Genomic DNA, 27,368 nt, shown 5'->3' with positions numbered 1-27,368 from the left:
GCAGATTTCCTGGGCATTTCCTTGGCATTTCTGGGGAAGCCGCCCCGCCCAGTGTTCACGCTGTTTGGGCATGCCTGAGGAATGCCCTGCTCTGTGTGTGACTGAATCCCTGTTAATACTGCAGACAGAAGAAACCGTAACCGACAAGAGAATCATCGAAAAGGCTCGGTGTTTCCTCATTTAATAATATTTGGATTCATTTTCTTTTACTTTCCAGCACAGAAACCTCCGTCAGCAGATCCACCCAAACAAAATTCACTTTCCATTGTATGAGCTGAGGTGTTGTTACAGCATTTCACTGCTGCTTTGACTGTGGTTTCACAAGAGAGTTTCAGTCAACAACACAATTCTTCTCCTAAAACACAAAATGCCGTCCGAGCATATTTAGTGTAAAACACTAAATGGCAGCGCTCTGAATGCAGTCGCACAGATCACTGAATCAGTGCAACACGTTCACAAACATGTTGTTTATTTTAACGTGATCCAGATGTGCAGCATTGCAACACAACTGCTCTGTTAGGCAGAGAGAAAAAAGGAAAACGTTTCTTTCCTATGATCAGAAATGTTGAATACATGAAGTGTCTGTTACAGCTCTGGACTGTATTTTAGATTATTACTGTAAACTCACAGGTGACTGCAGGTAAAGAACAGCCATAGATGCTGCTGTGTGTTAAACGAATGTAGGAATTACTGCAGTGTTACAGTCAGAATACAGACTTCATTATTCATATTTAAAGTAACAGCACATCCAGTAAATAAAATGAAAGTCATCCTTTCTCTGCACTGCAAATAGTAATTTAAGCACATTAAAAATCATGGATGGATTTTTTTTAATGTTTCATGTTTCAAAATAAATAAATAATGACATATTAAAAAAATGTGCCTGTGATCTAGCAAAGCTTCTTGTACATCTGGATTGTGAAGCAGCTTGAAGTGAACACCTAAAATTTGGATGTCTACCTCACACACATCTGCAGGCCAGATGTTTCCTGATAAATCTACAGTACATAAAACACCTGACAACTGTCGGCAAAAAGACGCAAGCTGATTGAAATGATCTTTATTTGTTAGGTTTTCAATGGAATAACATGAGGACTACATGAGGGCATTCAGGAGCATGGCCCTGATGACATGCTAAACAATAAATAGGAGTAACATACTCAATGTTAACTGTGCAACAGAGTCAGTGTCTTACACACACACAGAGCGTCAGACGGTCGGGAGGTGACCTCTATCATCACCGTCTGTCACAGCTCCAGAGGCAGGACAGGTGTAGGCAGGACTACACAGTTGGCTTCTCTGCACACACACACACACACGCACGCACATGCACACACACACACACACACACACTGTACACCTGCGCACACACAGAGAGAGAGAGTAAAGATTCCAGTCTTCATAAAAAATATATACCAAATAATACCATGGTTGCACGTAGCGCACTAAATAACTGTCTCCCATTCGTCAGCTCCCCTCTGTCTGAACAGCCTGACACAGAGACACAATCACCAAGTACAATCACTTCAGAATATGTTCTTCTTGTTTGTGTTAAGAGGGAAAATCGGCAACTTTTACACAAAGTAAACGCTAAAGTAACCACTGCACAGTATGTCCAAGAGCTGTTATCCCTATGCAAAATAATATCAGAATAAAAGATTACATTTGATATTAAAGAAGCACCAAACTGGAAATAATGCTGCCTAACTAATCAGGAGTATGAAGCAGAACAGCTCATCATCTGTTGCATCTTTCCATTAACAGGTAAATCAAGCCTCCTTTAGAAATAAACGCTGCTTATACAACAGTTCATTCAGGCTGATGCTTAAAACACTGCAAAATGTTTTCACAAACGTCTGAAGCCAAATTTCATGTCTTTGTCCCAACAGCAGCATGAATTCCTCAGAACTTCCCATGTATCTCCCAAATTAAACGGCTTCGAGATTCAAACTTCTTCCCACATGTCAGTTTTCTTTCTTCTCGCCTCGGTCTCACACGCACACACACACCTCTGGCTCTTTCAAAGTACAGTGAACAGAGCACATACTATCCCGTTCCTTCATTTTCCACATACTGTTTATCATCTGTTTCCCGTGGCAGCGTGCTGTGCCCAACAAAGCTTCAGTCGTCATGTGCTGAAGAGAAAAGTCCTTCAAAAAGACTGAATTTAAGCCCTTGGTGCTGGATTTGGTCCCATAAAACAGTACTTCCTGTGGTATGAGTCTACATGAAAAAAAACCTGATCATAATGTACATGTCTCCCTTTCATTATATCCTGTATATACTGGAGCAAATGTTATCATTTACATCATTAATGAAGAAAAACGCACAGACCATTAGAGAAGTAAGCTGAGAAATGTTAACACTTAAAACCTGCCAGTATCTTTCAGTCTCCAGTTGTTAACGTCCAAAAGTTCATTTCACTGTAAACTGACTGTCTGAGGAGACTGAGTTGGTCTGACGTCCCAGAGGCCCAGCCCCCAGACACATGATGTTTGATTCATTTTCCGTTTATCTCCATGGGACCTCCTTTAGGTATGAGCAGGCTCATCCGGCCCGTGGTGCTGGCTGCACTCTTGATCACCTCCATCCATCTGCGGAGAGACAGCGTGCGGTGTCACATCGGCAGACTCAAGTTTAAAACTATTATGAAATGACCCCGCGACGTGTGTGACAGTGTTCTGGGAGTCACAGGATAAATTACAAACAGGTGAGTGTGCTCGTACCTTTCGAAGGTGTATTCGCTCTCCGCTCGGAAAAAGTAAACATGGGACTTGAACTGCAGTTTGAAGACGTACTCCTTGTGAATGCTGTCAGACTCCTCGGGGGTGCTGACGGTGTAGCCGAGCAGGGGGAGACTCGCCAGCGGGAAGTCATCCTGTAAACAACAACATTCCCGCCCTCCTCAGTTACATGTGATTACTGGGCTTGTGCTCGAGCAGAAAAGATAAATCCCAGGATGTGAAGGCTGACCTGGTGAGTCTTGTAGAAGAACAAGCAGAAGTTAGTGAAAACGACCCAGAGCTTCTGCCACCCGTTGCTGTTCTTGAACTTCCTCAGGAGGTATCCTGAGAGCTGGTTCTACGGAGGAGGACAGGGCAGAAAGTATACAGGTTACACAGCGATAATCAGTGACTGTAACTGATGTTTAGACATTCACAACGACAGTCAGTGATTTTCAGTTGTGGTGGGCCTCGCTGATTACAGAGGAGGGCTGTGGCGTGTTAATAACGACTAAATCACACTGTTTCTGTTGATCTCACTGAGCCTCTGCTGTCTGTGTGGAGCTTTCGTATCCGTGGAGACCTCCGATGGTCTCCACGGATACCGTCATCACCACCGGCCCTGACGTTTGTCACGCTGACCTGTAGCATGAGTGTGAAGAGATGTCAGTGAGATAATCAGTGAACTTTTGATTCACTGCTTTTGTGTGTTCATGTTCATCTTACTGTTCACATGAATCTCCTGTAAATGATTCAGTTAAGATAAAATTGCACTCACTAAAGTAACTGCTGAAAAAAACAGGTCACGCCGGGCGACAAGAATGAGCAGTGAGATTATCATCCAGATGACAAACAAACCAGTTTGTTAGTCAAACTAACTGTTAGGCAAAGAAAAGGCCCAGGGTCAAACAGCTGACTGTCAATCACAGTTCACAGCCCAACGTCTGTGTTCAGCTCTGACTGTGTGTGTATGTGATCATGTATGGTTTTCCTGTGCAGTGAAAGATTATTGGTGACTTCTAAATAAACTGGTTGTGAATTGTTTCTGACCAATTCACTGAGCTACAAAAAACCAATGCTGTCATAAACATCAGAATACAGGGATCTGCAGCTGTAAAGATCTGATTCTGAAAAACGTTACCTTCTTTCATATTTATATTTATCATACTTCTCTCATATTTGGTATATTTTAAGTTGTGAGGACGTTTTCTACTTTTATTTTTTGAGAGCTTTGCTTGGAAAGAACTGAAGTGTTGCTGGAGTATTCAGGAAGTTTGTGGAGATGTTGTTTACTTGCATCTTAAACTTATTTCTTATAGTTCTGGTTCACCATTTTAGAATTTTGTTATCCTGTGTTGTTATCTTATTGTGGCCCATGACTCTAGTACCTGATTCATGCGCAGGTAATCAGTGAGAGACAGGTTCTGGTTTCGGTACCAGCAAACATGTGTGATGGTGTTTGGTCTTTGGCCTTGACCGAGGAGGTAGCGAGGAGGAAGCTCTGGTGAGACAGCCGGAGAGCTGAAGACTGAGAGGGTGAAGAGACACAGAGGAAGGAAGGGTGCAGAGACAGTGTTAGCATGTTAGCTTTGAGAAGAAGAAGAAAGGGGAAAGATAAACCAGTAAGGAAATCCTCCAGGTCTGTGAAGTGAAAATGTTAGTGTCAGAGAAACCATGACAGAACCTCTGCTGCATGCACATTATTAACATTAAACAGAATAACAGAAAAAAATCAACAAGAAAGAGCTTTTCAGAACACACTGGGTACACAGCAGAGACAGTCCAAACACAGGATATGGAAGATCAGCAGGGGAAAAAACAGAGGGACATCAGAGGAAACTGAAGGGTTAGAATGACAAGGTGAAACGCGAAGATGGACCCCAGAGCAAGAGCAGCCGATATGCTCTAATGTGCTGATGGAGCGGTGGTGAATGATGTGTGGGTGAAACCACCTGTTGGTGCTGGTGAATGTTTTCCAAACTTATTTAAAGTGTCTGTGTGTAAATGGGTGTGGAAGCGTCTTAATGTGGGCAGAGGAGGAGTACCTCCACAGCCAGGCTGTGATCGGACATAGACACACTGGTGTTGCGGTGCCAGCACACATGCATGGTTGTGTTGGCACGGTGATGCGTCTGGTTGTCCAGTGAAGTCCTGGAGGAGTTCATGTCATCCTCCGACTCCTGCTCCAGAGAAACCTCGTCAGACGACCCTGAAGGAGGAGGGAGGGAGGAGGGAGGGAGGAGGGAGGAGGAGGAGGAGGAGGAGGAGGAGGTGGGACAGGAAGTTGTGTGGAGGAAAGGGATTAACTGTATATTTGGATGGTTACTTTTTCCCAAGGAAAATGTTTTTCTAACATTTTTTTGTTTTCAGCTGAACACAGTAAAAAAAACCAAACAGCCACGTAAAGCACTTTCTCGCTCGGGTGCCGTGGTTACTCTACATTTCCACATCACACTGAGGTGAATCTTACGGTTGGAGCGGTCGCTGAGTCCTGCATCAAGGAAAACGCTGGATTTTTCTTGAGACTTCTTGGCCATGTCAATAGCCAGATTCAGATCCTCAATCCACTTCCCCATCTCCACTTTAGAGCTGAAAACAGAGAGAAAAAGAAAAGCACCATGAATTACACATGAAGCGATGCATTCTAAATTTGCATGCATTCCACGGTCTGATCAAACTCTCACCTGGCTGCCACGACAATGGTTCTCTGAGCAGAGTAGATGGTGAAGCAGTGGGGGACTGACCACTCGTTTTCACTCTCCTCAACCTACAGACCAAGAAGGGAAAATTCAGTGCGATGGAGGAAACAGTTGTTGTGTTCTAATGCTGATCTGAACAACTTTGTTCACAGTGGTTAAAGATCAGGAACTGGCAAAAGGGAAATGGAGTCAGAAAGTCTGAAGTCAGAGAGAGAGACCTGCCAAACAGCCTCTACTGGAGCATCTCTATATATGTGGAGTTAAACCACGTCCTTCTTTTCATTCAGCCTCCTGTCAGTATACAGATTTAAGTCTGAAACACACAGCCAGAGGAAACATCGCTATTTCCTGTTGACATTTTTATCATCTGAGATGTCTGTTTTATTTTGCCCTTAAAAAAAAAACTACAAACAGGGACTGAGATGTGAGTGTGTGACTGAGAGTCTGGAGCAATCTGCTGGGTGTGCTCTGTGGTGATCTGTCTACACAAGCGTGGGAGAAGACGGGTAGGGTTTGGGCATCCACACTGGCAGAGCTCAGAGGACTTACCGGAGCGTCCAGCACTATGAGCTGCAGCCAGGGGTAAAGCAGAGACATGCAAGGTTAGGAGACCCAGGCCCTCCCTTCTCAACATACTGCCACACTGATCAGCTCATACTAAAACATCCAACGTGTTGACCTGCACATCCCACCTTCAGGTGTTACTACACACCTGACAGTGTCCCTGGAGTCAGAGTGGTACCTGTATGTAGGTTAACAAGGGACAAAATTGAAGGAGGTGACCTAGAGTGTGTATACTCACGATCATGCCATGAAGGGGCAGCTGGCCGTGCACTTTGAACTGATTGGTTGCTGTAACACCTTTGCTTGTGTAGAGGAGCATGTCTGAGAACTGAGAAGACAACAGAAACATTCATTTTCAGGTACTGTCGTTTGCAGCTGCTGAATCGTAAACTGGACTTGTACTAACCAGGAAGAACATTCTTTGCTGCAGTCCCTTCTTGGTGAGCTTGTAGAGACAGCCCTCTCGTATGAACTCCTGAAAACAGAAGACGCTTGTTAGATCCTGTAATGTACATGACCCTTTTCCCCCAGTTTCCCAGTGCCCCCTGCTCTCCGCTCTGTGTCACTGCACTCACCCTGCCTGGTGCTGTCAGGTTCTCTATACCGATCAAGTCTCTCTGCAGCTCTGTCAGCTTCTGGAAATTCTCCAGCCGGATCAGGCTGCTCTGCAGCTGAGTGGCTATCTCCGCAACTTCCTTCAGAGCCTCTGTGAAGCAAAAAAAGATTAGAATCAAAATAGTTGAATCTTTGTCTTATTATCATCTGGCTATAGTGACAACACAGGTAAGAGGAATGTTTCCCAGAATTCATTCTGTCCATTTTGACAACGCTGACAAAAAAACCCAAACTTGATTATTTTGACCCATAAGGACACAAAACACTCCTGAAGTTTTACTTCAGCTCAGTGAGTCTGTTTATCCTGAGCTGCTGATACTGTGGAGGGACCAGGAACCTATGGAGAGCTCACCCTTGCAGTCATCATGATCACGGTGTGCTGGAGAATAATGCTTGCACAGTCTCTCCAGGATGAGTTTGTAGTGCATGAGGCGCTGGATGGGCTTGAGCAGGAACGTATTGAGGGGCAGGTAGCAAACCTTCTGCAGCTCAAACTCTTTGTAGACCGTCTCCAGCTTCTTCAGTCTCTTGGTGGCTTTCTCCAACTCCGTCAAAACCTCATCGTGTTTCTGCAGGTAGCTGGTGAATTCCTGAGGATGACGAGCATGACACACGTGACACACTGTCTGTCAATCAAACACGCACAGAAGAGGTGACGCAGATTCAGGGGATGGTGAATCACCTTTAGAGAACACATGTTCCTCAGCATCACATCGCCGATCCTCTGGTAGTCACCTTTGACGTGAGCATTAGAGCGTCCCTCCCTGAAGAAACACACGGTTGATTTTGTGTTCATCTCATCACAAGCTTCACTGCATCTAATCACACATAGAAACACGGAGGGAGCGCCTACCAGAGAGCCAGCCTCTGGTCTAACTCCTTGAGGAAGCCTCGGTGGAACTCATAGATGGGATCGATGTTGGAGAAGAGGAGGGTCATCAGGCCATCGGGCATGGCGTTTTCTTTGATCACAGCGCTGCGGAACCACTGAGAGCACAGAGACAGTACTGATACGTATTCTCCTGATGAATAAACTGGTGTGTGTGCATCAGAGATGAAACCAGTAGCAGGTTAACTGATTAGAGGATCTATAGAAAACTAACCGTCAGGTTTTTTAGATTAGTGATGAACTGTTTTTCCATTGGGAGAATTTGATGCTTTCTTCGATTTATGTGAAAATAAACTAAAAAGTTCAAGACGTTTTCTGATGTTTCAGACTCTAAAGTCAGAATCACCTTTAAATGAAGGCTGGACTGACAATATTTAAAATACCTGTATGAAAATGTGGGATCTTGTATGTATTTGTTAAATGTGACGTTAATGTGATGTAATTTTCCTCTTTTGATGACTTACTTCTGTTTCATAATATATTTTCTTACAATGACCACATTACTTCTACATTGTCTTGGTAAATCCAAACAAAAAGAAATTTAAAAAAAGACAACTCACCACTGTGATGACCTCAAGGTCTTTTAGGTACGTTCGCTCTGTGGTCAGAATCTCTTTGGCAATGAAGTAGGCCTTGTCGGTTGGATATCGCTGATGGAGAAAAGGGACGTGTTTCAAAACTGAATGATGGATAACAGTCCCTCAATGTAAAAACTAACATCTTTCTAACAGAAGCTTCCTTTCCCTCCATTACATGAACAAAATGTTAGAAAATCCCATCTCAATACAAATTACAAGGCAGGTGAAGTCTGTGGTTTCTACTGTTTAAAGGGGTTGTGAGGCGGGGGGGGTGGAAGGGTGGCATGTAAACAGTGTACCTTCCTCCTGCCCTCCTCCTCCTCCTCTAGCCTGGCATTGCTGCCCACCTCGCTCAGGATGGGGCTTTGCAGGGGCGACGGGGCCTGGCCCGGCAGGCTGAGGGTCGACATCTGGAAGGAGGGCGACAGGCAGAGGGGACCCTTGGAGTTGAAGGGTGAGAGCTGAGGGCTGTCCACAACTGAATCTGTGAGAGACGGAAAACAGAAATTAAAAATAGTCTGAAGTTAGTGTTTAAGCCTTTAAAGTTAAACAAACTGCCTTCTAAAACGAGACGGCTGTGTTAAAGGTTGGGAAAGTGAAAAATAAAAGAATCCCAGGGGTTAAAGGAGTCTACCCAAACAGGCCCAACACGATCTTTTCAAATGGGTGGAGTTAAAGTCAACAGCCATGCTCTCAGCACAAAGTGAAGCTCAGTACAACAGTATATTTGGAACAGTGCTTTAACATGTTGCACACAGGCAAATATATCTGTAATAGAAAGCTTTATCTTCACCTAACCTGTTTTTCCACAGTTATATTTCCTGTCAGAGAAAAACGCTGCCAGATTCTGACCAACGCAAGTGGAGCGGTTCATCACACACACACACACACACACACACACACACACACGCACACACACAGGCCACAAACGAAAGGGGAGACGGCAGAGCAGACCAAGGCGAGTAATGGTTCCCACATTTCTCCCCCACCATTGAGCTCTCGACAAGATGGACAAATGATTCATTACCAACTTATACAAGCCTGATTCCATTTCAGAGAACTGGCTCTGCTGCTTTTGTTCTGCCTGTGAGCTTTGCTACACAACAAACGAGGACACAAAACAAGCAGATGAAACACGAGGCTGTCTCCTTTACTGAGCCACAGGTCACCACAGCTGTTCTTCTAATTCTATTAGAAAGAGAAAGGGGAGAGAGAAAAAAGGAATGAGGAAGGCCAGGAGGAAAAAAAAAAAAAAAAAAAAAGTCGGTCCTCGACCCGGAAATAATTGCTCACGCAAAGACTTATCAGGAATGTGGCTTGTCTGGAGGGCAAATAGTTGTTTATAGTTTATCTGAAGTGCCCCACGGGGAATGACACGAGAGGAGAAGAGGGGCGGACGTCAGGCTCCACAGCAGGAGGACGGGGGTTTGCTGTGGAATGACTTGGCCCAAAGCCTGTCCAAACAGGGAGCACACACACTCAGCTGGAATTAGGTTGAGGAATCTTGTGTATGGGTTCAACACAACCCCCCAACAGCACATGAGTCTGTTGCCTCAAATATAAAAGAAAACAAGTGTGTGTATTGACCTGTTAGAAGAAGACAAGGCTTCGTTTTCTCACTCCATGCTAACAGGATAATTAACTTCAGCTTCTCTACAGGGGCATGTGACACAGCTGTTCAGAAAATAGAATGACAGGCAAAAGTGTGGAGCACTAACGGGTCGACAGAGACAATGTGGATCATGTTGCTAACATGTGACAACAGGTACTAAAGACCTTTACGTGGGGTGGGGGAGTCCCAAGCTGGTCCTCCGGTTTCATTCAGTTTTCTAATCATTCTAACAATGATGAGGATAAAACAGCTCACCTACACACAGGATCTTCAGCATGGTGTTATAGTATAACCCCTAAAAACCTCAAAGGATCCTTACTTCTTCAACAAAGCTTTCATTGTTTAGTCCAGCGACAGAGGGCGAGGTGAAATTTTCCCTGAACAATGCACCAACTTTCATTTTGGCCATTCAAAGAACGTGTGCTACTGCAGGGGTTGGAGCAGGTGAAAGAATCACATCAGCGTTGCTTATATGATTTTCAGTCTGCATCTCAAAAAGAATTTTAAGTCTGACATTCATGGTACCCAAAAGTGATTACTTTATTCTTGAGAGTAAAACATACAAACATTAAGTACAAGTTGTTTATAATTAGTAAAAATACAAGTTCAGGATTAAGTGATGATTACGTGATGCCTAGGTGCAGTTAGCTTAGCTGGTTATAAATGTCAGCCCGTCATGAATTAAATCTTTAGTTGAGACGTGGGAAGTACGACACGGCAGAAAACAAACCAGGGCAAAAATGTGAAAGGAAGAAGCCATGAAGACAAACCCTTCATCAGAACTGCGTGGTTTGCTGTGACCGATGTGACTGTGCGTGAAACTACATAACGTTCCACACAGAAACAACCGTCCACACTTGTGACTGTAGAGAGACTGCAAAAACACTTCTGAAAATACCTTTCTCCATTTGCCTTTTTGTTTTCATGAAGAAAAATTTAAATGGCTATTTACCATCCTTCAAAATGACAATGAGAACAGGTGAGTATTTATCAACCGTCTACTGATTACTGCAGAGGAAAACTCTTCATTTACATCGACCCTCTCCCACACAGGAGTGTGCCGGAAACATCCCAAACCGAATGAAAAGAACAGGAACATACACCTGAGATAAAAGCATAATGCATGAAAAGAGTGAATGTAAGTGCTTTAAGGCACCGCGGTGCAAGTGCTGCTGACAAAACAAGACTCTGGAAAACGCACAGAAAGTCAAGAGAAATCTGCCTTCAGGTCGATTCAAGTGAGCTCAGAAGAAAGGAAATTAAAAACTGGACTCAGCAAGTCAAGACCGCTTTATGGAGGAAATGACATCAGTGAACTAGCAAAATACTACGGAACACAACATGAGCTTTTCATGTTGCATGGCACAGAAAAATCATTTCACCAGACACCGCAGACTCATCCCTGAAGCCTGGAAGGTGAAGAAAGCTGATTAAAAATAAGATTTGTACGTGCTAGTATATTAGTGACTGACCACATGACTATCGTTCCTTTATCAATGCTTAAAAATAACATAAAAAATTCAACTAATATAAAAGTACTGAAAATGTGCAAAAGACCTCTGTTTCCTTCCAATAAACCCAATACCACTTTGTGGGTATCCTGAAGATAGATAACGCTGAAACCCTGAAACATGCTAAAGGCCACGTGTCAGAAGAAACAGAGCAACGCCAAGCTCCACCACACACGGCTGGCACAATTAAATCCTGCTACATCTACTTTCCAAAAAAGGGTCTCCTGGAAATTACAAACTTTGATGGTTTCAAATGCTGAACGCTACATCTACATGCTCCACATTCTAACTTTCAATAATTAGGAAGAACTATTGTATCAAACACTATCATACATGGTTTACTAAGGCCTTACATACATGTAAGATAATACATTCATTTTGTAGAAAGTGGTGGCAACAGTGTGTTTAATGGCTCATTAGTACACTGCTTACATTCTTTAACTCGACTCAATATGAAAAATGTTTCTGTCCCTCGTCACCTGTCTGATGTGAAAATGCTCCGACGGCTTCAGCCAGCAGATGTCAGCGAGGCACAGACTTCACATGAGAAGTGGGGCTCACTGGCACGGCTGGTTTTTAGTTCTTTCTTTTAATACAAGAGGCTTGTAAGAATCACTGAACCTGGACAACTACTGGTTCCATTTTTACCCTGAGATCACAGACATTACTGATAACCACTGGAAAACTCTACGGTCTACGCCGATCAGATTACTACTACTGGTAATGATAATAACAGACTTAAGTATTTGTTAAGTACTTAAAAATGTGATATGCTATTTATGGGCCAAATTATAACTCAAATATGATTAGAAATCATTTAAAACTATGCAGTGCTTAAACATTTCCTATTATCAGGAAATACATTTCCTAATTTCCCTAATTAGCTATATTTGAGTTTCACTAAAGTGAAAGCATAATGCCAGCTGATTAAATGAAAACGTGTATGCAGGACATTATTTCTATGACCTCCCGAGTCAAACTGCGATGTATTCAGAAAGCGGGAGGCAAATCAAACCAGACACTCGAGTGCTAACTTGTTAATTTGTGTTTTAAAGGATGTTTAAAAAAACAAAGCTTCCAAAGTAAGAGCACAAAATGTTTTGCATTTTCTGAAATGCTTCAGGGATAAACCCCAAGTGCCGCAACAACGTTCGCTCCAAATACGCTGAATGCTATAGATACGCCAGCTGAAAAAAAGAAAATAAAAGAAAGACTATTTTCAAGAATCTCATGAATACAGAGGCCAACGCTTGATAAGTCACATTTCATGAGAAGACAGGAGTGACTGAGAAAAAAGCACCACAACCTGGCCATGGCAGGGGTTCCAAGGACACCAGGTCAAACCACCGATAAAGAATAAAAGCAACAGTGATGTCGCAGAAAACCAACGAATGGAAAAGAAAGTGCTCTCCTCCAATTCTCATCAGAGGATTAAAAATGAAAGCGGCTGCTGCAATGTGACAAAAGTGGGTCTTCTATAATTTGGAGAGCCCTGCACTGAGGCCTCAAGTGCTGTGAGGACACGCTACATTTTAATGTGAGGGGAGCCAGAGGTGTCTGCAAATGCCAGAGCCTGCAGGTTGTGGCACTGAAGAAGGAAACCCTCTATACCACTGCTCCCTGTCAGCGGATTACTGTAAAACAGGTTCTGCTCAGGGGGGAGGATGCTGTCAGAGCCCCAGTCAGAGTCGGAGTCTGAGCTGCCGTTCCCAGAGCCCTCAGTAGCTGTGGGTGGGTAGCTGAGCTGCTCGAGCTGCTCCACCAGGTCACTGAACTGCACAGCAGAGCTGCTCTCCGAACGCACAGAGTACGCTGGGAAGTTGACCATTGAGCTGGCCTCTGATTGGATGTCAGAGCCTGGCAGGCGAAGCGAGGAAGAGTCGGGGCCTCCATAACCCACTGACATGGACTCACCTGCAGAGCTGAGCCCCAGGTTGTCCAGGGAACTGCACTCAGAGCGGTTATTCACCAGGGAGCTGGTCTCAGAATGACCAACAATGCTGTCAGGGAAAGGGTTGGCGTTACCATTCAGATCCTCAATGCCCACACTAAACATCCTATTTTTGCTGAGGTCAGCTTCCTCCACATCCTGAAACTGATCTACTTTATCATCAAGCCCATAGGAGTAGGCCTCGGCCCCCCCACCATAAAAGGAAATTTCAGTGGGATCATCATCTATGAACTCCTCAGAGACATGCAGAGGTGAGCTGGACATGGAGAACATGGGATTCTGCTTCGTACGCAAAAGCTCCGCCTCAAAAGCCTCAGGTGTAAAAACCCCCCTCCTCTTCCCTCCGCCCCCTCCCACTGAGCACCCCGGCCCCCTTCTCCCACAAAGCTCATTATCCTCATTGCCATTTTTGGAAGGCTGTGATTGGGAAGTGCCACTCTCTACACACACAAACAAGGGGCTGCAGTGTCCTGCTGCCTGATTGCTAGGGGCACCTTGAAAAGCGTAGTGGGATGGGGAAGTAGCCTTGACAGGTTCTTCCTTCGGCGGGCTGGGGGGTCTGGTAGCTTGCAGAGGGGACTGAAGCTGATGTTGCTGCTGTTGCTGCTGCTGAGGCGCTGGAGAATGGCTCAGTGGGGGCAAAGGCTGGGGCTGAGGCTGGAGTTCTGTTCGTGGGAGAACATTAGAGATGTGCACTGGGTGGAAGGACACTGTCGCAGAGGAAGGGGAGCCAGGGGCCCTGAGACTGTCACTGAATGACAAGCCCTGAAACACAGGACAGGACAGGGACCAGAACAGAGAGGGAGAAAAAGAAAGAGGAAAGTAATAAAGGAGAGGAGAATTGTATTAGATTCATCAAAGTACAATGTTTAGCAAGTTTCAGTTTTATTTGTTGCACCAACGCATCAACCTTGTAGTGCAACTGACCTGTTTTGGCACATCTGTTGCAAAGGAGCGAGCAGACATTCGTATTTTACTGTTCCTCCTGAACAAGGAAGAAGTTCACATCAGAATTATGGTTATACATGCAGAGTGGAAACATTTCCCAGTCAAACACTGTGCGTACTTTACAGGGAAACACACACCTCTGGTATGGCGTTCTCTTTGCTCCGTTTTCCCTGACGTACTCCACAAGTTGCTTCTGGGTCCTTCCACTGACAGAATGAGTTTCGAATTAAAACATTGAATCAGGGAACTATTCAAACATGTTGTGCTGCTTGTGACCGAAACCCCAGGTTCCTACAAAGAAGCATTAAAGATGACATATATCAGTATATACTATATATCAGTAACTAATACCTGTATCTGAAGGAAGAGCCTCTGGTGAAGAGCATGGCTTTGGATTTGGGTTGGGGTTGGTCAAACAAACGGAAAAATGAGTGATATTCCACACAGATCTTCCAAAAGATTTTACACTGGTCACGACTGGCCATCATAAACTCCAGAGTGTCCTGATGGGGCCCCTGAAAACAAAGATTAAAAAGAAAGAGAATGAAATCACACAATAAGGTGATCTCTCTCTCAGCAGATGTGATATCTGAGACATATGAGTCACTCTCTAAACAAACATGCTAATCTTTTCATTAATACGTACATGAACCTCCGGGTGGAGCTTGATAAGGAACCGTTTTCTTTTGAAGCTCAGTTTGCGAATCTTGGACCAGTTAAAGGTGTTTATTTTTGTGTTGCCCTGAGAGAAAACACAAAGTTAAAAAAGAAAGAAATAATCTTTAGCAACACTGGAAGATTCTGAAGGTCCCGTTCACAGAAGGCAGCTGGTGTGACAGCAGCAATCACCTGAAACACCTGAAGGCCCATATGAGCAACAGCCAGGTTGATCCTGGTGCCTTCCCGGTCAGCTGCTGGGTGGAAGCGGACGCCATACATCTCCAGTTTACGGGCAATCTCCAGGATTTGGAAATCCGATTCAGCTGGTGTCTGGCCCCTGGAGAAGACAATGTACCAAACCCATCAACTCTCATGAGTAACAACATGTCCTCCTCCGGCTGTTCTTATAGCATACTCACAGCTCGTGGGACGTTTTGAGTTTGATCTCCTGATTCAAAAAAACAAAAATTCAGTCTTGGCTTGTTGGGTCGTCCTGCTCCGAGTGACATGGCTGATCACAGAATACAGATTAGAAAAGGAGACACTGTCCAACATTGGTTCAAGACCAGTCCCCGAAACACAAACTTCTTTTCTAATCGTTTCCACTGTCCACACGGATTGACATGACATGTGGTGTTCCCCAAGGCTAAATCCCTGAGCCTCTTTAATTTAACTTTAAACTGTTCCATCAGGCCAAATGATCCAAAACAATGAAACTGGTGAATATAATTTTGCAGAGAGCATCTGAATTTACCTTTAGCTTTATCACTGACTGACTGCACTGCCATGGACTTTCTGTTTACGTGTACTGAATAAATCAAAGATGCATCAAGCCTTTCAGCTAAATAAAGTCAGAAGTGAAACGCTGAGACTCAGCTCATCTCCACGCCACAAAAACCAAGCCAGAAATCTCTGTGTAAACACAGAGTCTGAGCGAAATCTTAACAGCAACATCGAGTCAATAACAAAGAGAAGTGAATGTACGACCAGCTCTTAGGCCACAGAACTGACTTTAAAAGCTCACCACTCATCCAGAATCTCTTCACCATTTTAATGTTTTAAGATGAGTTTGATTGTATTGTCTCGTGCAGTGTTCCCTGTCTTTGTATATCAAATGTACCACATAAATAACTGTGACCTTTCTCATAGTTCCCAAAGACCCTTTGATGATCATCACACTTTATTTACTAACCCTGTGCACCTACACTTCTAGAAACTGTCTCATGTGTTGAATTAAACCATAGCACCTACAGGTATTTTAGAGCACCTAATGAAGACTTTGACAACAGCTTGTCAAGTAGTTCAGATGAATGAACCCTCCATTAACTGGCTGGCTGAGCCTTTACATTTCCATCAGTGCATTTTGATGATGACCACACACAATCTGAACAAAGTGAGACTGTATCATGACTTGTATGCCACGTAGTGTGACCTTAAATCCCTTATAACTTTGAGGATTTGAGAGGCATTACCTAAAACCATGTGATTACAACCAAACAGCATGTTAGGAAGACATATCCATCCAATCATCTCCACATTCTAATTTTGTTCATCCGTTAAGCAGTGAAATCTCCTTAGGGCCCTCCCCTGCCCCACTGGCCTTATGGCTAATAGACCGGCCAGAGCAGGGGATTAGGCCAGGGAACTCGCCACTTGTGCTTCCACCCTGGCAACCAAAGGAAGAGATTAGCAGAGGTCTTTAGAGCTGCCTAATACACTGGGTTGAAAAGAGCCCCTATTGGCCATAGGATAGTACTAGGCTAACAAGGAGGCTGGTGGTGGGAAAAGTGCAGTGAGCTGTTTTGTGAGGCTCTGAACTCTGAAACAGGGCAAACCGCCACATTACAGTTGCTTAGCAAGAATACACAGTTGTCTCAGCTCAGTTACCTAATCACAGCTAACACTAAACATTTGTGTTTAAAGCCACATGCACGAGGCACGGGCACTGTACCACTGCTTCCAAATTCCAAAAACCATGATTCATGTGATTCCCGCTGCAGGATATCATTTTGAATTTGAGATGATCCAAAGGTTGGAAGCCGCAGCGTGCAGACTCCAAACTGACGGTTCACTCAGCATCAGGCTGAAAATGCTCAGTGAAGAGTGGCACTGAATTCTTTTCCAAACCTTCAAGCCACATTTGGACACAGAGACGATATTCAAGCTCGCCGAGCGGGCTGTCGCTTTCTCAGCAAAGACAGGACAAAGCAGCCAGACCGGAGAGGTGAGGAGGTATGTACACAGCCAACAAAAACAAGTGATACCCTGAAAACAAAGTATTCTCTCTGACTGGGTACATCTGAAGCTGGTCTAGCGTAGAGGAAGAAAAGAGCAACAACTGAACTGGCACAGCCAGATAACCGAGAGGCAGAGAACGTCACACAGCTCAACATGGAGCACGGTGTGTTACAGACAAGAAGAAGCAACTTACAGGTGCCTGCGGTGGAGCTCCATGATCCTCTCTTGCACCTTCTCTTGATAAGGCAACAACCTGTTCATCCTCAGGAAGTCCACGTCTGCTTCATCGTCATAGTCGCCGATCTCCGCTGTGGTTTATGGAGGAGGAAGGAAACATCAACGCACATTCTTTGTATGTCGACATAAACATTTACTTAGTGAGGTCCACTGACGTTTGAGTGTGTCCACACTGGTTTTGATGGTGGTTCATGGAAAGTCATTTTAAATTTCTATGACACTGGAATAATGTGATCTGTGTTTGGAGCTGTAGCATGGACGTGTCAGTGTGTGCATCCGTGTTTGTGTCTCTCAGTGTGAGTGCTTCTCAGCTCTAAAACAAAGCCGCCTCGTTCAAAACACTTTAATGTTCCAACTGTTGGAAACCGTTTAAATCTGAAATGAACAATGCATTGTACAAACAAACAAACATAAACAAAACAGATATTAATAGTCATAATAAACAAATACTAATAGTTAAAATAACAGCTTAAACATACACTGGACGAGGTGAGATGCCAACAGGGCTCCAGTATTCTCTGTGCAGATCAGCCTGCCCTCCATCAGATCTCTTTTCATCTGCAAGGAGAATAAGTACCTAAAAAAAAAAGAAAAGAAAACAGAGGAGCTTAGTGTCCATCTGTTTGTGTCCATGAGAAGTAATTTAATTTCAGTACCTTTAGGAAAGTTAAATGTCATGTAAGAACACTTTAAAAAACAACTCCGAGAATCACACAGTTGATTGTTAAATGCAAGTATACACAAGGCCAGACTCCACCACACTGAAAAAGGTGCAATTCAATTTTTGTGTGAGTTTGTTGTTAAAGCAGAATAAATACACACATTGATGTATGAATGCATGTGTTTCTCGCTGAATGCCATGTAAAAAAACAAAAAAAAAAAAAACAAAAACAAAACAAAAACCCTCAACTCAGGCATGAGACAAACGTAACATCCAGTAGGAAATTACAGTCACTGACCTCGTGTACTCCTCCTGCAGCTGACCGGGGTCTGGAGGAAAGAATTTCACTGACAGTCTAAACAGGGTATTTGTTGGTCCTGAAAAACATGAGAACGCATCATCAGCACACGGACACGTTTTCATTACATGGAACTTCAACTGATATCTGAGCTCACTTACTTCTGACTTGTTTAACAATGGGTTTCGTGGGTTCCAGCCAAACCTAAAGACAAAGAAATAATATCACCTTCACAATACTGTGAGAATGTTTTACAAAACCTGACAGGTGGCGACAGCTTTACCTGAAATCACTTCCAGCACAGAGTTTTTATACTGCGTCAGTGTCTGGATGATACTGGGGTGATGTGGCAATGTTTTGCCACAAAAAACTGGCTTAAAACCCTCACGCTAAGAGCCTTCCTGCCCTGTTACATCTGGGCCTGATTGAGGGAGGAATGTGCTAGATCCAGACAGACATATTGAGAAATTGGTATCAGCTCATTTTTACCTAAAGTCCTCACTCAGCTCGTAGTTACACGTATATACACATTTTAGGGCATCAAAATAAATTCTGGAAAAGTATAGTTACTCCTGCATCTTATCAATTCCAGCCAAAATGATCCTTTAATTATTTGATTTATCAACTGACAGCTATTTCGATTATTGATCAATTTGATGATTCCAGCTTCTCAAGTATGAAGATCTGCTGCTTTTTATTGTCTTAATCTACTGAACATCTTCGTCTATCTTTCAGACGGGACGGACGAAGTGCCTGTGAAACTATCTGTCCTTTTCCCGACCCACATTTTAAAACTCAGACAGCAAATTTACTATCACTTCAAAAAAGCTGCAAATCTTTACAACTGAGAAAGTTAAACAGATGATCACTCTGCACTGGTGAGAATATAACAAAATACTCTGTTAATGGAAGAATATCATTTAAAAAATGAACTGCAGAGAAACACAGATGTTGTATGCATGCAGGAGGGTTTTAAAACTAACACCAGCTCCGTTCTCTTTGAAGAGGAAATACGTTTCATATCTCTGCTCTGTTGCTTTACAGAAACCTCTATATATGGGCACTTGTGCCAGACAAGTAAGAAATATTCCCAGATTACATAGCACTCAAGTCCAGTGGAAACAATACTACCTCACTGTTTGTGCTGTAGGAAGCTTAAGAGGAGCAACTGAGCAGCAGAGGAAAGGTTTAAAAGTGGATGTTGTTTCCTGACTCGAGTCTTGCTGTCAGAAAGTTTTTCATATCCATGATGTCACCTGTCTTCGCTGGTCACTACTTAACTGACACGTATAATCAGTTTGCATGTCAGTTCCTGGATATTAAACGTGTCTGTTTCGAACAGGAAACAAAAGACACAGCGGCTGGTGTACATACCCAGTTCATCTGCATATTCTGAAACTCGAGGCCAAAGTAATCGCTCTCTATGAGGTTGCCTCTGTGGAAAACCTCAGAGAGGAGGGCCTGTCCAAAAGCTTTTGGCTGGAAGAAAAAACAACAGAGAAGAAGGAATCATTATTTTCATCACTACATCAACACAAAGATCTCAGACGACCAGCGATGCTGCAGCTTACAGTTTCTGTGGTATGAGAAAATGCATTGTTTCATCAAAAGCATCTGAAGAACAATACAGCTGTCAAACAACAAAGGTGATTTACAGCAATCACTATCAAGAACTCCTTTTGACTTGGCTGAGGTGAGGAAGGCCACAGTTCAAAGTGAACTCTGAATAAACGCCGTCTGTGTGGTGCAGAAAATATTTGGCATCTGTCAATGATCCACTCCATTGTGCGTTTTATGGCGTGTATGTTCCATCTGTCGGTTCACACAGTTTCCTTGACTTGGATCTTGGATGTCCTACTGTATGTTTACTGTTATGTGGTGCTGAACAGAGTGCAGCAGAGTCACAGGCAGGAAATCTGCCGAAGTTTACCTTCAACGCTCTGGGGTTTGTTTTCACTAAATGAAGAACTAATTACTATGTACTAAGAACACACTGCAGTTGAGGTTTGGAATCCTAGCATGTGACTTTTTGAGAAAATTATAGCTTCAAACATCTGGTTGTAATGTAAAATAGTATTTTTAAAAGCCTTATAAAAAGAACTGCTTTGCATTGGCTAAAGAAAAGCATTACAACCCAAAGAGCGCCAGGAGATTTACTGTAGTTAGTCTTTTCATTACTTTGATACAATCACATGTTCTGCGTTCACAAAATCTATAAATTGCAGGTGAAACCTACTGACACAACATCCATAAATTTAGGAATCTGCTGTAAAGTGCCGTTTTTTCGGTGCGTGTAGGAGTGTCTGATTACAGCTGATCTCAGCCGGAGAACAAAAAGTGGTGTGTTAAAATACTTTGTCTGGGCTGTCTTTGAGCGCAAGCCAAACATACAATTCAGACAGCATCAGTAAGAATTCAAAATGCGTCAGAGGCCAAACGTAAGGACGATTTGGAGGGATTCAGACTCAGTGACTCATTCAGTGGGGTTCAGTGAATGGCAACTCAACAAAAAAGTCAATGTAATCATATACTAAGCTCTAATCTCTGAGCAGATGGAACAAATGTCTGATGTGCTTAGTAAACAAAGTCATTCGAGCGAAACCAAATATTCCTTTTAAATAAAGACATTTTCATAAAACAGCCAAGTTTCTTATAGTTTGCAATGTTCACCTCTGTCAGTGTAAAGTCAGGGCTTAAGATTCAAGCATAATCACTGCTAAACCACAGGATTTACACCAAACGTGTATACATCAAATGTTAATTTAGCAAAATGAGAAAAATTATAACCCAGAATTAGTTTGACTGGTTCGACAAGAAAACCAGAAACCGAAGGCAGATTGGAATAAACTGTCCAGCAATTTTTTCCTCAGTGTAGCGGTCATGAACAAACTACTCTGTGTTGACCGCTGTGCGTTCAGAGGCCCCTCCTCTGCGTTACTCATTAACCCTGTGCAGGAATGTAAAACTGCACAGGGGACATTCAAATTTATCTCCCACAGTCTGAGAGAGTGATGACAGATCTAATTGCTCCCAGAAACTTAGCCAAAAGGACAAGGTACATGAGCGCAGATCACCCTCGCCTCCTCCTGCATGAACACACAGAAAGCACCCAGCATCATTTCTTCATGGAATTTCACAATACACAGCTGTGCAGATCATTTCCATTCAAATAAGTTACTTCCTTTTACTGCTGTCCAAGCTGGGTTATCTGTGTGTGCAATCAGTCACTGTGTGCACTGTGGGCACACAGATATTAAACCAGTACAGGGATAGAAACCTTATAAAATGCTCGGCTCATCTCTGCTTTCAAGAACAGCAACAAAAAGTGAGAGGGAGGGGAGATAATTCCACACGGCAATGGAAATAAGCCAAAGTTGAACTTGGAGGAACAAAATGACAGAGCACGTGCTGGGAGCTCATTATTCTCCATAGATACAATAACACTGAATATCTTCTGGGATATGGATTAAAGTATTTATTATATATATTTTGGTCAACATTCCCTAGGCCATATTCAACCATGACTTATCTAAGACCATTTTGCCATGCAAGTAAATGTGTCACAAACCAGCAGGCTGCTACCTGAAAGCCTGTAATGTGACAGAGAGATCACATTCAGTTTGTTCACACCCAACGTGTGGTATGAACCACAGTCTCATCTCTGAGCTCCAACATTAAGGCAGGTCAGTGGGTCACCCAATCAAGCTCCGAAAGCAGCAGGGATTATGACAAACAGATGTTTCTCTGGGCGGCAAATCTTCCCCTGTGTGTGTGTGTGTGTGCGTGTGTGTGTTGGAGGGGGCTGTTACGAGTCTGAGTACTGAGTCTGAAAAGCAGCCAGCGATGTGGGAGGACTGCTGCACTTCTCATGCACAGAAACAGAAGAAGAAAACAGACAAAGACACAGGTGTAGCCCAAATATTATCCAGACTAATTCAAAGTCAGAGAGCTGAGTGTACCTTGCATGACAGGTTAAGCATGGTTTACCAAACAGCAGCGCATACGTCCCAGCCTGCAGCTCTAGCACAACCTCCTGCTAACAGCAGGGGTGTGTTGGGGCTTGTTTCTGACACAGTGGGATGGACATTGTTTAGGCTTTGACACCAGGAGATTTCCCACTGACATACATTTTAAAGCTCTGCACATCAGTGGCCACTTTCACGGGTCTGTGAGGAGACATTTCAAAGTTCAGTGGAAACTTTCTTTTAAATAACTTGGGGCAATTTCTTCTCTCTACCTGGCTTTGGGGCACACCTGTGGGCAGTTGGCCACGTTTGTTGGCAGATAAACACCACACAGTGGTAATCAGGATCAAGTGTTTTAATGACCTTCTGCTCAGGTCACCTGTGGAACCCAGATACTTTCCAACCTCAGTTTGGCTTTCAAAAGACAGGGGGAAAAAAAAAATCCAAGTAACAACAGGAGAGCTGCGTAATGTGCAGAGCGAGGGATTGTTTGAGATGTTAAACAAGTCCTTCTATGCACGGTCATTAGATTGTTTAGCTACTTCAGTACACAGTGGGATAGTGTGAGTGCTTTGTACAGATGGGAGCTGAGTGCTCAGCTGTAATGGCTGTAATGAAGAGCCCAAGAGTGCTCCTGCATCTTCACATGCACATGAAACAAATGCCCAGTGCTGCTCCATCTATTACACAGAAACTCACAAAGTCACAAAGACTATTAAAAACGACATGGTGTTTTTCACAGTTTACCTCTCACCAGCGTTCATCTTTATAAGAACAGGTAAAAAAAAAAATACAGCAGTAGTAACACATTACCGCTGAAACACACCTGCTGCTTCTAACAAAATCAAACTGTGATTACTGCCACAGACCACTGGCTGAAATTCCTAGGCCACACTTTCAGCAGGGCTTCACTCCTGAGTGCGTCCCTTCCCCCACCAGCCCAGCTCAAACTTTGCACTGCCATGACTGCTCCCTCTGAACTGCTCTTTTAACACCAGAGGCTGCCCCTCTGTCTCCCCCAAACCCACTTGGTTGTCAACCTTGCTATTTATGTGCTTGTTTGCTAAGAGTAAAGCAAAGCCTGCCTGGATTCCCTCCCACCAACACCCCAACTGTACTGCATTTTCACACAGCTAGGTTCCACATCCCACCCTCAGCCTTTTTGCAAGTTCTGAGCTGGACATTAAGGCCAGCAGAGGGGCTGGCTGTGCTGGATAAAAGAAGCCTGTGTTTCCCTGCCCTCCTGGCCCTGCCTCCCTGTCCAGAAACCACAAGGCTGAGCTTTCTCCTGTGCTGGCTGTGGGAGGAGCCTATGGATAAGAGCCATGCAAGCAAATGTCTGCTGGTGATGACCATGCTGGGTACCTGCAGCAGATAAAGGCTAACAGATCAAAGCACATGTGCTCTGATCTGATTTGTCTGTTGTAGCTCCAGGCTAAAGACATTATATGGAAATAAATCCCTGTATTCTATCACACCATATGTTTGTACAGTTTCCCATTTTCACAAGAAGTAAAACCTGAAGGCTGAAAAGGTAAAAAGAGAACGAGAGAGACAAGAGCAGGTGTGTTGTGCACGTGCGTAAGAGAAAGAGGAAAAACTTTAAAACACTTGACGAGAATAGTTTTGCTTCTCTACAGAACTGTGAGAGTGGCAGAAACAGCAGGTTAATGTATACAGTATATGGGCAGCTGAGCAACCAAAATGCCACAATGAGGGGAGGCAGTTGCTTGAAGGCCACAACCATTTCAAACATTCAACACTGCAATTTTGCATCTATTTTTGAATGCAGCATGCATGAGGGAAAACTGCTGTTCCCATGTAGGAACATTTTTTGCTGTTTCATCCATTTTTATTTAAAGTGACTGTGGTCAAATAGACATAAAATTAAGAATGATACAACACACTGGGCTTCTTTATACGTGGAAATCACACCTACGTTCTGTAGTGGACGTGTAGCTCTGCAACCCGTCTGTACACAGACATTAATATTACTGTCCCACTGGCCCACGACTCCTCAGACTGAATGAACAGAAATATTAAGCAGTGTTGGGTCGTGGTGAACAACAGAGCCTCTCAGAGGACATCTTGTTCTTGGCAAACTGCAGTCTGCTTGACAACAGGATTGCAGTCATTCCCCTTTTGCAGCCATGTATTTCTGTCTGCCACCTCCTATCAACACCATGTCCAGAGCTTACTTTGAACCCTCCAGACCAAGTTCAGTCGTCTCTCAATACATAGGCTGGAATATCATCCTAAAACTGGAAAAAAACACCTGGAAAGTTTCTTTTCCTGCAGACTGAGTAGTGCACAGACCCATTTCATACAAATTAAAACATGTGTCTGTTGTATTCTATTGGCTTAAGACTCTGAGACAACATATGGTGCATAAAGATTATGAAATGTCTGTCTCAGCAGTGGCCCCAAACTGCATCTGCCAGAACCGTTATTGTTGTGGCTACACATGGATTTAGGACAGAGCAGACACACAAGTTAAATACACTAACCCATTCTAACACAATTAGCAGCTGCCAGGTCCAGTTACATTACCCTGCACATTAAAACTCCTCCATCAACTGCTCAATGACTTGGTTGTTTATTTTTTGTGGAGACTCTACTCTGATCCCTTTGATATTTCCGCCCCACAGAAAAGGCAGGAAACTCGCTCTGATATAGTGGCTTCCTTATTGCTTCCTATTTGCCTTCACAATGATTCCTGTAGCAGCTCTGCAGCTGAACACGGGAAAGCACTGTGTGTCTTTAAAAGACATGAACTACTCTACAACAGCTTGGCTATAGATTCACTCATGTTCAACTGAAACTCATGATTTCAACATTTCAGAGTATTAATTTAGCACTGCATGTTACTCTGTCACTTCAAAACTCCTTTATAAAATGCTTCCATTTGATCAGCACAGCTAAACTTCAATATAGGACATCTGTGTTATCATCATGCCTTTATTTGCTTTTGCTGCTGTCCCATCCCATCCTGTCTGCCAAATGAAGAAAGTCAAATCATCCCAGATTAAGACAGGGTGGAAAATGTAAATCCTGGTGCTGGATATTAAAAAGTAAAGTCCATCAAAGCAAACGTGGACTCACTGTAATTGTTCAGTTTGAGAAAATGCACTGATGAACACACGGGCTGATAATTCAAACCATCTAACAATACATGAGAACACAGACTCTCACAACAGCTCCGGTTAATCAAATGGTGAATGTGAACACATTCAGGCTCGAGTCCTGGATGATCTTATGTTGTCACCCTAAGGGTCAGGAATGAAAACTACTACTGCTGCTGCTATTTGGGGCTTGAGCCGAATTCACAGCCAAGAAATAAAAAAGTGCCCTGGTGTGTTACATTAAGTTGCCCGAATAAGACGACTTAAGGAGGAAGGGATTTCAGCACCAAAGCCATGTGGCAGCTGTCACCGACCCAAGCCACACGCAAGCAGGGTAGTCCAGGACTACGAGGTAAGACATCGCCTGCTGTGTACCAAACTGCAGACTTATCACTGGTGTAAATAACAGAGGATGTTAGAAACACAATGAGGCTGTGCAACAGTTAAGGAAACACTTACGTCTATATCAAAGAAGTCCTGGGAGTCGTCCAGCACTTGCACACGGATCTGTAGCCCTCGCCCGTGGCTTTTGCTCCCACTGACCATGTTGCCACTGAGGCTCTGGCCCGGCTCCAAAGTGCTGATACCAGCATTGAACTGGGCTCCCAGCCTTGTGCCAGGGGTCTGCAGGACCCGGTATGAACCCTCTATCTCCCCCATTCCTGCTCAGAGCAGCTCCCTCCACCTCACTCCTGCAAAGACAGCGAGGACAACAAAAAATGATCATCAAAGTTGGAAAACCTGCAAAACATGGTGAAACATCCGAGGTTAAAATAACGTTACATTCTGTTTGAGGCGAGTGAAGCTGAACTTGAGCTGTAGGCTGACTCCAGGTGATCAGTGCTTTAACATAGTTTCTGTATGTTTCATTTCAGGAGCAGTCTGAGTGTCTGAGGCTGTTTATGGGCAAATGAGGCTCATTCATAATACACGCAACACACAAGGCTGACACGTCTGAGGCCAACAGCTAACATTCATATACGTTATATGTAACATTTAACAGTAATACAGTCCAAAGCCTCACCAATAGGACGACCTAAAACTACAGTAAGGAATGACTGCGTACCGATTTTGCGTGTATGAGCGTACGGTGACTGTGGGCCTAACTGGGTCAGCAGACCTGAATGTTACACTAACCAACATCTTAAAGCAAGAAAAACACCCACGGAACCACGTCCACGAACTACATAACATGAAAATATGGTTAAGGTGAGGTTTGGCTTTTTTTTCTTCTTTTTTGGGGGAAAGGTAGCGCAGTGGAAACTAGTTTACCGACGAGGAGCGAACCTAAGTATAAAAACCTTTCACCGAGTTTTCTCTCCGAAAAAAAAGTCGCCATATCTACAAATGATAATGCGTTCATGAAGCAGCATTAAACTTACCGTTCTGTCCGCGTGGAAACTAAACGCTAAAAGTTTGTAACGCCGAAAAGGGCACTACTCCAGTCCATGGTCGTCGTCGTCGTCCGAAGGAGTGCGCACTCACACTACTCTGTCATTGGCTACAGCAGCCCCATTCGTCCTACTATTGGTTCAAATGTGGCTCGGGATTGTCGGCTGAGAAGAGAAGATTTACCTTCCTTTACTTTAAATAGCTTTGATGGATGGAGAATAAACTTGTCCACCTAAAAACGGTGCGCTGTGGCGTTTTAAAGAGGCCACGTGGACGGCTCTAAAACTTTAAGCTCTGGAAAGTTTACGTGTGTTTAATGTACAGGCCGGTGGTTGTCAACACCCGGAGGAAATAAAGTGATTGTTTTTGTCTGATTAGTTTTATTTCAATAGGCTCCCAAAGCAAAGCAGACTTTATTTGAGTTTGGGCTAAAGTTTGACCCGTAGAAAATGAGAAATGCGCGTGGATTGTGTGTGTAATCCTCCGTATCATACACGTTCACTCATTTCTCTCAGCACATTAGGTAATAGTGCGCGCGTGTGCGCTCGTGCGTCTGGAGACGATGTATATCCGGAGTCTGTAGCTTAATCACATCAGCCGTGAGGTCTCTGATCGACTGTTTGCGTTTTGGTGCTTTGTTTAGCAGCAGGACTTAAATGATAAGAGTCAAACAGAGGTAATATCACGAGGGGAGAAAAAAAAAAA

General features: G+C 43.7%; 1 protein-coding gene across 4 annotated transcripts; it reads right to left on the bottom strand.

Moving 5' to 3' along the window:
- Positions 1-1,050: 1,050 nt before the first annotated feature.
- farp2 (FERM, RhoGEF and pleckstrin domain protein 2) lies at positions 1,051-26,765 on the bottom strand. Of its 4 annotated transcripts, XM_041039796.1 has the most exons (28): positions 26,654-26,765; positions 25,731-25,963; positions 19,559-19,663; positions 18,346-18,388; positions 18,185-18,263; positions 17,705-17,802; positions 17,182-17,296; positions 14,940-15,087; positions 14,737-14,832; positions 14,442-14,605; positions 14,228-14,296; positions 14,070-14,127; positions 13,637-13,907; positions 8,368-8,552; positions 8,051-8,140; positions 7,455-7,588; positions 7,284-7,365; positions 6,954-7,191; positions 6,562-6,692; positions 6,393-6,461; positions 6,225-6,314; positions 5,408-5,490; positions 5,194-5,312; positions 4,768-4,932; positions 4,112-4,284; positions 2,974-3,081; positions 2,727-2,878; positions 1,051-2,594 (listed from the first exon to the last, which is right to left on the bottom strand). In XM_041039796.1, the coding sequence occupies exons 2-28, from the start codon at positions 25,929-25,931 to the stop codon at positions 2,501-2,503; spliced, it is 3,360 nt and encodes a 1,119-aa protein (XP_040895730.1). In that variant the 5' UTR covers positions 25,932-25,963; positions 26,654-26,765; the 3' UTR covers positions 1,051-2,500. The 4 variants fall into 4 exon arrangements, with proteins under 4 accessions (XP_040895730.1, XP_040895727.1, XP_040895728.1 ...); XM_041039793.1 differs by lacking the exon at positions 4,112-4,284 and having other exon boundaries at positions 4,769-4,932; XM_041039794.1 differs by lacking the exon at positions 4,768-4,932 and having other exon boundaries at positions 4,112-4,251.
- Between the last annotated feature and the right edge of the window lie 603 nt (positions 26,766-27,368).

Source organism: Toxotes jaculatrix, chromosome 6, assembly GCF_017976425.1.
Source record: "Toxotes jaculatrix isolate fToxJac2 chromosome 6, fToxJac2.pri, whole genome shotgun sequence".
In the NCBI taxonomy this organism is placed as follows: Eukaryota; Metazoa; Chordata; class Actinopteri; family Toxotidae; genus Toxotes; species Toxotes jaculatrix.
Note: the sequence above shows the minus strand (reverse complement) of the source record. Positions and strands in the feature narration are given on the sequence as shown.